Here is a 13,999-nt window from a genome sequence, read left to right as displayed (position 1 = left end):
TTCAAAAATAACCATACCTACGGACTTAAATTGTATGTTGACCTTTGTAAAATAATGACGTTATAATAATATTATATCAATTATTACCGAAGTACGAGTTATTAGTAATTTATGTAATAAAATAATATATTATGAGATATTTTGAATATAGGGTATTTGTAACGGGGATATTTTCAACGTAGGATATTTTTAACGGGGATATTTTGAACGAGGGATATTTTTAACGGTGATATTTTGAACGAGGGATATTTTGAACGAGGGATATTTTAATGCATGGGATATTTTGAGGGGGAACCAGTACATAGTAGGTACTTACGTCTTACGGCTAATGTGAATTAATATGTTGTTTTACTATTAGTACATAAACCGTGCAAAAGTTTGAACCATTGCAGTCTATTAGGAACATTATAATGTATATAATTGTTAAGCGTCGTCTATTATTTTTAGCTCAACCATTTATTTTACGAAAATATCGATAAACTTGTATAACTTGCTACGCTGGGTAACACCTGCTAGTATTATTTATATAAAAACAAAATGTCATATGAAAACAGTCGATGGTACATAATAACTATTTACAATAAACAATACATTATACTGTAAATTATATAAACAATATTACACTACAATTTATTAATTATTCATCCATTTCAGATTCGGAATCAGAGATTTTGTCTGGTATGGTTACAAAATATAAAGCACTGGATTCCGTGAGTTCCGCTTCCAAAATTTCATCGATGATGAAGTCGATTTCAAAGAGTTTATCTTCTTCTTCCATAACTTGATTTATATAATTTTTCCACATCTGAGGTGTAACTCGTTCCACAGCTTCATGTAGCAGTTTTTGTACATCTGGTAATTTGAACGTCATGTTATTTGTTTTGACATAGTGTTTTACAAAAGACCACGCTAACTCGATCGGATTTAACTCAGAGTGATACGGAGGTAGTCTAAGTACTATTTTATTATTTTTTTTTGCTAATTCATCAATAACATACTTTTCACAACCCGGTCGAAATTGTTCTGCCTCCTCCAAGAGTTGATGCTTAACCATTGGTCGATGAATTAATTTTCCATTATTCTCCAACCATTTGATAATTTTACTTTTTTCCCACGAAATGAGGGGAAACGTATCTTTTTTGACCGAATGGTACGATGCAGTATCCATAACAATCACTGCGTTGTCTTTCAACAACGGTATAATGCTACTAAACCACTCGTAAAATGTAACATAATTTATTTTGTCATGATATTCGTTGGAATTGTTTTTTGATTCAAAATCTAAAAGACCACCAGCAACAAATCCATCAGATGATCCTATGTGGACACAAATTAATTGTTTTCCTTTACGTGACAGATTTTTTTGTCCATATTGAATTGTGGTATCGACTGATTTAGATGATTCTTCTACATTTATCCATGATTCGTCAAGGTAATAAATTTGACGACCCTGGCTACGATAATATCTAATAGATTCCAAGTACTTTTGTCTCCAGCAAACTATATCGCCTCTTTCGGTTAAAGCATTATTTTGTTTTATTTTAGTGCATACGAAATTTAAGTCTTTTAATAATTTTCGCATAGATGTGTGTGAAAAATTCGATAAGCTGGGATAGTCATTGATTGTTGCCATTATTTTTTCAAAAGTTGGAAATTCTTTTCGATGCCAAAACCCGTGTATTCTTCGTCGAATAGCATTTTTGTCAAATTCATTAGGTCTCTCAGTAAACTTTGGTCTTACTTTTCTTCTATTAGGAGAAGAAATCGTACCTTTTTTCCGGTATTCAGATAAAGTCTTTGAAATTGTGCGTTGACCAATACCGGTTTCTTGTGTCATCCATTTGATGAGGTCTATGTATTTAATGTGACGTTGATCTGGCATTGTGGATTGATCTGTCATTTTTGATAGGTACAAATTGATAATCATTTGTCTTTGTTGACAACTAACAAACTGAAAACAAAAAAAAAAATTTCTCATATAAGTACAATGGTACATATAGTGCATAGGTACATTATGATATCATGTATACCTAAAAATTACAATAAAAAAACGAGTAATTATTGCAGTCTATACATTACTATAGGTGGAATAAGGAAAATATTGACCGGATCAATTACTTTTATAATTCAATATTTTATGCGGGTGACATTATAATATTCGAAGAATCATGAACGGATTTAGAAGAGACTGTAAGAAAGCTCATAGTAACGAGTAAAAATAAGGGACTTAAAATAAATATAAATAAGGCTAAGTATATGCTAATGAGTAGGTACCCACCACCTTTTCAAAATCTAAATGTTCATCAGTTCTCTTTTGAACAAGTCGAGAATTTTAAGTAGGAACCTTAGCTGTTACTAGTGCGCATGGTGGTTTTTATTATAAATTATGGATTATCTTATATGGTATATCTAATCAATAGTTTAAAATTCAACCACCATTCCCACAACAACGGTTGAGGTCCCATAATACCAGTCTTTTAAAAAATACTTTTAAAATACTATTATAAAAATGTATTTTACGAATACTCACAAAGTATTTGAATACAAATACAAGTATTCTTTTTTAATTTTATGCTATATAATATATATATTATATATTGTACATCAGTATAGGTACCTATTATGTTACTACTTACCATAGATTTTAATAATTACTATTAACATAACAACTGTCGTCTGACTATTCAGAGAAAAATACATGCTCACATATTTCATTCTACATTTAGATATATTTCAACTAATATTGATTACATTTTAACGAAAAAAAAAAGTGGTATTAATTATTAATATGGAACTATTTTAAAATTATTAGATTTTCAGTTTTCTTAAAAAATTCCAATACATAAACCATATAAAATTTGATGTGGTAATTTTTTAATTAACATTGTTATTACGTACTTTTACTATACCTACAAAAACATAATGTTAGTTTTCAACGAAAACAATATTATTTTTATTGATGTCAATTTTTTGTGAAAAACTATAAATTAAAATTAATAAAATGGACTTTACGGTATATTAATACAAGTATTTAAATTTTGTTAAAAATACTTTTAAAAAGTATTCAAAATACTCAAAAAATACATAAAAAAAATTGTATTTAGAATACCATAATATAAATACTTCAAAAAGTATTTAAATACCATAATATAAATACTTCAAAAAGTATTTAAATACAAATATTCAAATACTTGTATTTGAATTCTTTACAAGACTGCATAACACCCTGATAAGACATGGAATTTACCAGACTTCTGTGAGTCCTACTCTCTGCCCCCTCACCTAGATGATGACAGTTCATTATATCTTAGTCCGTGGTATATATTATTTACTTTTATGTTACCACGGTAACGGTTTACGTTACTTATCAAATAATACTTATTACTAAACACAGTATTAGCTCAATTTAATCATCACAAACGTTTGTGATCGGTTGGATTATTATAAACATAGGTATGGTTACACATATTTAATGTTTTTTGATATAATTTAGTACAAATATTGCAAGTATTTTCAAAATATAAAAAACATGAGCTTTAATTTTGGGTCAAAAACCCATATATCTCCACCAAATTATACTTACATTTATTTATTAAAATTATTAAAATTTATTCAAAAGTGATAAGAGTTTATGTACTGTTATCTACATCTAAACAATAAAAATCAACCTTTGAAACAGTAATTTGATCAAATGGGGGATAGTAAAACTGTTATTTATGGCTCCTGAAAAATTTCATAAAGTGAAGGTATCTTGTTATTGCACTGAATAATTTATTTACTAGTATCCGAAGAGCGATGTATACCCGTAGTGCGATTTGTTTAGCATTTATATAATATTGTAATCAAATAATAATAACAATAATTAATTGTGCTCACCTTTCCAGGTGAATTTTTTATGCCTGGTACGACAGCATTAAACTTTTCTTCCATTATATAAACAAATTGTACACACAAGTAAAAGAAATGAATATAAACTATACAATTGTAACACAGTCACACAGACTACAATAGTCACAATATAACGTTGTAATCAGTAGTTTTTTTACACATTTTTTGATCAATGAGCATTGATTACGAGTAGCACACGACGCATAGTTCAGTTGCTGGTCTGCAGCACTGCTGCCGCTGCGATGACTGCCAAACAGGCGTTATGTGAGATTGGTGGTGGGAGATGTGAGGACTACGGCATTTTTTGGTTGCCACCATGGACTGGAAACGACAAGGTGGAAAGGTGACGGCTCGCAACACATTATTCCCCTCCAGAGTCGGTATCATTGTTAGGTGGTTGATCACCTTGGTTTTCGTTCAAGCGCCAGTCTCCGCGTCCAGGCGGCAACCGGTCTTCGATCCCTTCCCTCATAACAGCGAAACGATACGCACACACGACGCATTCGCGTACCTACGACGTTATTTTTCACGTCTGCCGAACAAACAACAATAGACTCATAATTTTGGCGGGGGGCTGTTTTTAAGTAGGAATTCTGGGAGTAGTAACAGGAATTGGCAGGAATGGAGCACTAAATATTGGCGCTGGAAAAAGTTGAAAATTTGAAATTGGTGGTGGTGGGAAAATGTACCTTAATAGGATATACTTACTAATATTTTTATCTATTTCAGTGGCCGTAGCAGCCTGCTTAAAGCTGTTCAACTGAGCCTTTATTGTAAACGCTTTGAACCATTCGTTTAGATTTGAGCGCCAACGGATAGGCTTCTAGACGAACGCGAATGTTGATGGTGTGAACGTAATGAACAATTACCACACCATCCTTTTGAACAGAAAATTAACTCAACAAATAAAAGCTTAATTTTCGATGTTGCTATATCAAAAAAAAAAAAAAACTCCTCAGTGATAAATTCTATTCCAGCTAAAACTATAATAAATAATCCATCATTAGAAAATGATTCAAATACAATAAACAATGAAGGTAATATCAAAAAATATCAAGTATTATATTTACCTAGCTATTTAACAATAAAACCACAAGTAAAAAAAAAACAGGTAAGTGGATATCGCTCTGCTGTACAGTAGCTTACAAGTGAGTCATTCTATAATAATGGATTGTATTAGACTTGAATTCAATGATATAATATCATTATTTAAGAAAAACGATTCTGAGCGGAGACGGTTTGTCAGTCTGCACGATATTTTATATTGTTATTATTTATTTTATCATGTAAGTTGAATTAATATTATAATATTATAATTTTTTATTCGTTTCTATGGTGATAAATAAAGCGTTAGAAATTAAAATCCCATTTTTAGCGGTTTTTCGTAATTTTTCGGTGGTTTTTCCCGTGGCATTTTATAACTATTGAGAAAATCTAAAAATGACCTCTCTAAAGTACCACATTGATCCAATTTGCTAAAAGATAAGGTACTATAAGTTTAAATCGAAGCACTCCTTCTAGTAGAAATTTTGTATACAGGATATAAAAATAAATAAACACCATTGTAAAACCAATAGCTTCCTCGCTTCGCTCAGAAACTAAAATTATATTTTAGATAATTCAAACACCACCAAAAATCTTTCGAAAAAAATTCTACCGATATTTAAGAAATTGTTTTATTTTAAAAGATGATACGCACCCGAAATAAACAGGAAAACCGTTGTTATCGTCGATTAAATCGGACAATTTCGTTCGTTTCCAATAAATTGTTTATTTTTTAAACCGTGTCAGTCACATCGTACTATCGCACTATCATCGGATTCGTTGTTTTATCATGCTTTCATATTTACTATGTACCTACTAATGACTGAACACGGTAATTTTATTTTAGTGTTCCACGGTCATTTAGATGTGTTGTATGTTCGATTGATTGTGAACTGTTGTACATACTCTCGTGTTTTTATATTGATTTAAAAATGCCTTAAGTAAAACAAACTTTATTAACTCGTCTATGAACACCATATTCTATGAAAAACATTAAAAATCTGTAAAATTAAATATATATTATCTTTTTTTTTATTTTGCATATTTTTCAATTTTTAGTGCTATTTATAGTGCTTATGTTAATGTTTTTATGTGCAAATTTAAGCGCTAAAAATTAACTTTTTTAGTGCTATAACTTCCGAGCCCTGTTAATGACTAATAACCTAAACTGTAGGTACGTGCATATGTATTAAAAATGTTGGTTGTATAAAATATCTAGGCCTTTATATTAACTCGCGGTTAAAATTGAAAAATCATAGAATATTTAGTATCATTAAGCCGTAAATTATTTTATATTTTGTGTAATCTTAGATCTATACTTAATAAAATACAATTGATAATAATATATATCTTAATAGTTCAGTCAACTATATCTTATGGAATTGAGAGTTGGGGTTGTGCTTATGATATTCATCTAAAAAACTAAAAACAACTATAAATAAAATTAATACTAAGCGTACTAATAGCGCATTTATACTAAAGTTACCTGATTACACATGTTCTGATATTATGTACAAAGAGTTAAATGTATTTAATTTTGAAGTAATACAAAAAAAAAATTATTATTACTTATATATAAGCATAGAAGTGAGGTACCAATATATAACCATAATATTAGTACTAGATTTAGGAAAAATATAAATATAAATATACCTAGATGTTATACATTTTTTGGTCTTAAAAGTTCATTAAATACCGCTATTCATATTTGTAAAGATTTAAAAATTAATATTCATCTCTTCAAAAACTATTGTCATTTTAAGTATAGCATATTAAAACTAGGTACTCTAATTTCTAATGTACAATTAATATAAGTATACTATATCTTAATCAAATACTATTGTTTTCAGTTGTTAATGTTATTCTATTGATTTATTGTAACTATACTTTTTTTATCTGTTTACTCTACTTCTAATTATGTTACTATTTAAATATTTATATTAATTGTTATACACTATCTCAAGAACTCATCAATTTCAATACAAGCATTAAGAGAAAACTATTATCTATTAATGCATTATAATAATATTGTTTGTTTGAAAAATAGTTGTAAATCTAAATCTAAGTTCAGTTATTATAAAAAAAAAATATATAGGTACTGAATGCTTATAGTATTATTTATAGTTAAAAAATATATACCTACTCATTATTAAATTATTAAGGAAAAAAGATTTATCAACTTTTTAAAATTATTATTTTACAATAAAAATAACCTACTGGCTAATAATAATTTAGTTATAATAAAAAGTTAACATAAAATGCTTATCATAAATTGATAATCTAAATTCTAAATCTTAGGTTTTTGAACAGCAAAAGGTGCATGTCTATTGTGGATATCCACCGCTCTTAGAGCAAAATGGTAAATATATCCTAAATCAATGTGTTGCTTCTATATTGCACTTTTTTTTCCACATAGAGATGTTTGGAGGTGCATCTGGCTCTTGGCATACAAATAGTTCATACATTTTGATCTGTGCCGTCCACCAAGTCAAATCCAAGTCCCAAGTTATAGTCACTTTATTTCCTGAAACCTTGATTGTCATATTAGGTATTGGTGGCACATTTTTCCATAAAGATTTATTATTATATGGTGGTATTAAGGGATATGGCGGTGGATGCTTTAAATTTGAAGACTTTAAATTATGATTATACTTCTCAGGAACTTCTAATTTCTTTACTGATTTATAATTTAACAAATTTATTGTATTTGATTCTTTGTTATTAAGAACTTCACAATCATTTAAACTCATTTTTTTTTTCAGGAGTTTTCTAATTTTCAGCATTAAAAGGAACCATATCACTAACAAACATTGTCTTTGATTTTGGCCCAGGTTTCCATTTATGTATATTTATGGATAAAAATTCTTCATTACTTAAAGTTTTGCCAGCTTCAGTATAAATTGGCAGTACTTTATTATTATTATTGGTTTTGAGATCAGGTATAGAAACATTTGTTTTTGGTTTTGAAGCTGGCTTAAATTTAACCTCCAAGTTTTGGGTATTATTATCTAAATCAATCATATCAATAATATTATCATTACTAGTTGGTATTGGTTTGATTTTTGACGTACCAGTTATTATGCAATCATTTTCACTACCTGATATTGTAAATATTTGATATTTCTTCATAGAATTCTTTTTTTTTTTTTATATAAGTATATTTTTTTTTTTATTTAAAACATATATTTACAATCTATTTTACAATAATCAGTAAGTATGATGACAAAGTTTATATAACATTATAAAATATTCGAATAGGAAGACCCTCAGTAGTGTCACCTGACCAGAGATCATAGAATTCTTAAGTGCATCCCTGGCCCTAAAAAAATAGTTAAAAAAGTAAAATACTATTTAGTAACTATAATAATATTATATATTGAATTGATTTAGGGACACATAAAACAATTTATTTATGTATGATAAAACTAATTAATAAGTGAAGTTTTTTTTAAATTAATTTTTACCAATATAAATATTAGAAAAAGAATTCAATATTTTTATTAGCTTAAAATTAGTAAAAATTTTAAAAAGAGAGAAATTAAGGAACTGTACATACAGTGAGGTCAATAGTAGGTACCTCATCCAATTAGTCATTGTAATGCATGTGTTATGTAAGCATTCAATGATATTCTGATCAAAAGCCTTCACAGTCTGTTTGCGCATAATATGAACAAGCATATTTGATGAAATATTAAAGTAATTTATTTTAGAATAATATTAGTAAGACAATAGGTTGAATTGATTATATGCAAAAACCTTGCATTTAAAAATGTTATTGTGTAAAATATAAATGTTAAAAGTTTCAAGTACCCACGAATACAATTTTTGAATTACAACAAAAGAACCTTTATATTTTTATTTTTCATAATACAATTTACTGTTTCAATATAGAACAATAAGTAAAATAAAGAACAATTTAGTGGCCTGAAAAAAAAAAACTGTTAAAGAAAACGGAGGTTCAATCGGGTATCCCAACCGGTGTCACTGGCACTCCAATGCTATGGTAAATAGGGGAGTAGGCAGACACCATGTGTTACCGAAATTAGGAGTCGTTAAGGCCGGTTAAATTGATAATCACGACACACTGGCTGACCCAATCGAGGGCACAGGTGTTACTGAAATTAGGAATCAGTGAGTCTAGTTAAATTGACAATGACGTCATACCAGCAGATCCAATCGAGGGCACAACCGTAACCAATAGCGGTGTCAAGTGGCAATAACCAAAGTAGGGAACTAGAACAGGAAGAAAACCCCAGATTCTTACGACCCGCAGGTGGAACACAAAGTGGAAACCATGGAAGGGGTCTCACACCGACCAAAATCGGACGGGACTCCCTTTTACAATAAAAAAAGTACGGAATTAAAATACAGCCACGATCCACCAAAGCGACGGAAAACGGTCAACAAAGAGTATCAGTAGTACAAAGAGTGAGGGAAAACCAACACCTCCCGAAAAACATGGACTTTACTAGCAAAACGGCAAAACCAACACCCAGAGACGAGGAAGGGATCGCCAACCACACTCAAGCGATGTAATTTATAATCAGCTGACGTTGTCGAGCAGTAGACATGCGGGCGGGCAAAACCCAAAACTTATCCAAAGGGGTTGTCCCAAAACTGACTCGGGAAAGACCTAGTGGAAACATTCCAGGTTTTTCCAAATAACACAGACGAGGTAAAATGCCGCTTGTCTTGTCCCGTACGCGTACGATATACCACTATTGTGATCACCTAATGGCTTATACCTAAAAAACACTACTTAAATATTAATTAACCGAGTGTCGTTATTTTGTGTCGCCCTTTTCCTCTACCACGTCCAGCATACCGTGTCAATATTGAGGTGAGCCATCACCACAGTACTCCCCAAAGACCTATTAAACTAATGAACAGCGCTCAGAGAGAGAGGTCAGATGTACGATATAGAGTAAAAGATAACGTGGGGGAAATACAGTGTTAGTTTCATAGGTCTATGATTGCTACTTTATGTTCTTTCTCTCTTTTCTCTCTTCGTTCTTTCTTCATTCTTTCTCTTATATGATTTCCATGCATTGATGTCAGGGTGGAATGGAATGCGCTGTCCATTAGCTTATAGGTCTATGGTACTTCTTCTCATCGGCGGCACTGCCGTTGGTTGGTATCACTGCCTAGACTGCCACGACGCCAAACCAGTACTTAATAGTTACTAGTATCATCTTCCATATTATAATAATGTATACATTTTTTTATCAATAAATAAATATTGGATAGTTCAGTATTTGGCATTTTGATGTTGGGTTATTTAATTATTGAATACTTTGCAAGACTTCAAAATTACGAATGACTATTAATTTATTATTTGATTTTAAATTAGGGTACCAGGATCTTGAATTTTTTTTATGAAGATATTTTAGTAATATTAACGAATATATTATTAATTTTTCAGATTCAAAATCTCGAAATAATGTCGAAGCGAGTAACAAACAATCGCGCTGATTATTCTGATCCTACTGATGGAAGTGATTTTGATAAAGTGAAGAAAAAATCTATAATGGTTGGTAGTGATTATCAAGCAAAAATTCCTGATGGATTGTCCAAGTATGGAGATTATCCACCATACCTAAATGTTGACAAACTTCTCTGGGACCCTCATAATACATCCAATGCAGTTATTGCTGACTATCATCACCGTATTCGTCAAATTTCTCACGGTGCAAATATGTTACCCAAAAGTAAGCATGTACGAGATGATGAAAACGCTTTATTTTTACTTTTGCAATGCGGATCTAATATTGAAGAAGCAGTACGTCGATTATCATTAAATGATCAAATGTTTGGTCGAAGAGCCAAGATGTGGTCAGAAGAAGAATGCAAAAACTTTGAAAATGGTATTCGTCGTTTTAACAAAAACTTCCGTCTGATTCAACAGCGCAGAGTACCTACAAGAACAGTAGGTGAACTTGTTCATTTTTATTATTTATGGAAGAAAACAGAAAGGCATGATGTGTTTGCTAATAAAAAACGACTGGTAAAGAAAAAATATGCTCTTCAACCAGGTATTACATTTTATGAAGATGGAGAAAACTCTGTACTTAATCAAAAGACCAATCAAGTTGGGAATTGTTTAATTTACTCTGATCCAAAACGTTTAAAACAGATGGCCACATCAGGTATACATGTCACTCGTGTGGATAACTAATGGGTTTGTTAAATTATTATTTACTTAACATATTATTAATATGTTAAATTTGCTTAATTTTAATACACATAAATGTATATCAGACACTCCTCTAACCATTGACTGTAATTTTAATTATATTAAGGTATTTAATATGAGGATGTAGGTACTACATTTCTATAGAATATTATTAGTATAATAATTTCTAAATTATTATATAATATTTAAAATTGGCATGTTAACATTTTACTTGGAATAGGGTTTTAAATATTAAAACTAATTGCCAAACTTAACTGGTGAAGTACCTAATTCACTTTAAATTTAATTAATATTGGTTCAAAAAATATACTTACATTTTATAGTGTCTTAATATATTATTTTTATATGTTATGCTTTTATGTTAAAATAGTTGTTTTGTTAGTGGAGCGTTTTACAATTCGTGGGCTCAGACCAAAAGGTGCTAAACTGTTTTTTCTGAAAATCCTTTTTTTGATTTATACAAGTATAAAGACTAATGCTCTATAATCCATGCTCACGTCCAACCATGTAGGTCCATTATTTTAAGAGTTATCAAGAACCAAAAGGTGCTAAATCAATCAAATTTACACATTAGTTATTTGATAGCAATCTAAATAGCACCTTTAAGTTCTTAACAAAAGTGTTAGAACCAAAAAGCTCTATCTGCATGGTAAAATAAATTTGTAATAGCCAAAAAGTACTATATCATATTCGTTTTATCAACCTTACAATAATAATATGATGGTACAATATTATTAATTATTGTACATTTATTAATAAAGATATCTATAAAAAAAAATTGTAATTTATATATACAATAACTAGACATAGACATACACAAGACAAATATTAAGGAGGGTTATAAAATTTAAATGTTTAATTATTTATGATTGAACTAATTAACCTTACCCCCCCCCCCCCTACGTGAACAGTTTTGTAAATAGGAATCTATTTAAATAAAAAACCAATATCACATTATTTATTATATTGATGAGGTTGGTAAAGTCCTAATAAAAACACACATTTCATTCAGAACAAAAAAGTTCTAATTAAGTGAAAACAATTATATTAACAACCAAAAGATTCTATCTAAAGAACTTTTTTGTTCATAATGGAAAATTTTTACGTTTTTGTTTTTCTTACGTTACGTTTTGAACAAAAATAAATTACTAGTATTAATGCAAAACAACTTTGAGAATTTTTAGGTGTGCCCATCATTAAAATTCATTCATTATGAAAAAAGATAATGCAGTTTCAAGTTAAAAATAGTTTGAAATGGCTCACCTGAAAAATTTGATATTTCGAGATAGCACCTTTTGGTTCTAAGCCCACAAATTCTGATTATTATGATTATGTTTAGGCTTAAATTATAATTTTTGTAAAAATAGATTTTAGGAAAAATATTTTATTCTTTTATAAATATTAGATAAATTACTGATTGTTTAACAGTAAAAGTATAGTTTGCAGGTAGTATAATTAAAATAATAACATTTACTACTTACATAATTTATTGTATTTATTGTCTGCATTTTGTTGTTAAATAACAAATTTTAAGTATTATATTTTTGGTCACAATAGAAATCATATTTATACAGGAATGAAAAATATTAGCTAAATAGTACTAGGTTCTTAACTTATATTAACTCATATTATTTTTGCAAAATGAAAACATAAATTTAATTTAATATTATGCTTTTGGCCTTTGTGATTTCTGGATTCCTATTTTCATTTATTAATTCTTTACCTATGTCAATTTAAATATTATAATTTTTTTCTATTTTACTTGTATAATGTTTATTTTTTTAATATTATGCATTTTGTTTAATTATAAATAAATATGATTGTAACATATTGTAAATTAAATAACAGCTACAGTTCATACTTTTATTTTTATTTATTTTTAATATAGGTTTGATTTAGGTTCAAAGCAAGATTCATTTTGACTAATGCTGTAAGACTGCAGTGCATCTGCTATACAATATCCCAGATTTGTTTAAACAATTTTTTTTTTACCTAGCAGATAATAAATTAATAACATAAAAACTCATTTCATGATTTTATTAAAAATAATTTATTTACACAACTATAAATTGTTATGTAGCGGTGAGAGTTTTAATCTTGTTGCAGTCATTACCAATGTGCCTATTTTTTTTATATTTTAATTTTAAAGCGATTTATGAGTATTTTAAAATTATAAACGGTTTGTACATCTTAAAATACTCATAAATCGCTTTAAAATTAAAATATGATGAAAAGCCTATGTCATTGTCTAGATAATAGTCTTACCTTTAAATTGTATAAGAGCTCAATTCACTCTAATTTTTAAACAAACGGAGATAAAAGTGATCTGCTGAGCGTACATTTTGCTATGTTACGCATTTGTAAGACGTAGACAACAAATGTCACTGTAATGTTTCGTTAATTCCATAAATTATGAATGTAAGGTGACTTTGTGTGTGACTAAAAGGATGAAAACCTATATATTTACAGATTACTTATACCCATAGACTATATAGAGGTGCCTTAATTGAAATAATATGATGCGGAAATGGAAACAGTGTAGGCGAACTATAGAAAATATATTACTGTATGTGAACTATAATACAATATTTATTGTAATTTAAATATATTACTCAATTAACCTTTATTTATAACTATCAAATATCAATATATTATAATATTACTTTAAAACTGAACATTTAAACTATAATAATATAATGGAACATTTTTATATTATAATGTATCTATACCTAAAAATTATCAGTAAGTAATAATTATATCAAATAATTATTTATTTGGAAGTTATACATTTTTACATGGTATAGATTGTTAATATTTAGAAGTTAGAACTGAAGTCCATCAGTTGATTTGCACAAATGAAATAGTATAAAAAAA

The 13,999-nt window shown here is 28.9% G+C and overlaps 2 protein-coding genes across 2 annotated transcripts; one reads left to right on the top strand and one right to left on the bottom strand.

Annotated features, from left to right (window-relative positions):
• Positions 1-637: 637 nt before the first annotated feature.
• LOC103309824 lies at positions 638-3,930 on the bottom strand. Its single transcript, XM_008186279.1, has 2 exons — positions 3,877-3,930; positions 638-1,951 (listed from the first exon to the last, which is right to left on the bottom strand). The coding sequence occupies exons 1-2, from the start codon at positions 3,928-3,930 to the stop codon at positions 638-640; spliced, it is 1,368 nt and encodes a 455-aa protein (XP_008184501.1).
• A 6,442-nt stretch (positions 3,931-10,372) lies between these two features.
• LOC103309823 (mesoderm induction early response protein 1-like) lies at positions 10,373-11,107 on the top strand. The gene has a single exon (XM_008186278.1). It carries the CDS (start codon positions 10,373-10,375, stop codon positions 11,105-11,107), a length of 735 nt encoding a protein of 244 aa, XP_008184500.1.
• Positions 11,108-13,999: the final 2,892 nt, after the last annotated feature.

This window comes from Acyrthosiphon pisum, chromosome A2 (genome assembly GCF_005508785.2).
Source record: "Acyrthosiphon pisum isolate AL4f chromosome A2, pea_aphid_22Mar2018_4r6ur, whole genome shotgun sequence".
NCBI classification, from domain to species: Eukaryota; Metazoa; Arthropoda; class Insecta; order Hemiptera; family Aphididae; genus Acyrthosiphon; species Acyrthosiphon pisum.
Note: the sequence above shows the minus strand (reverse complement) of the source record. Positions and strands in the feature narration are given on the sequence as shown.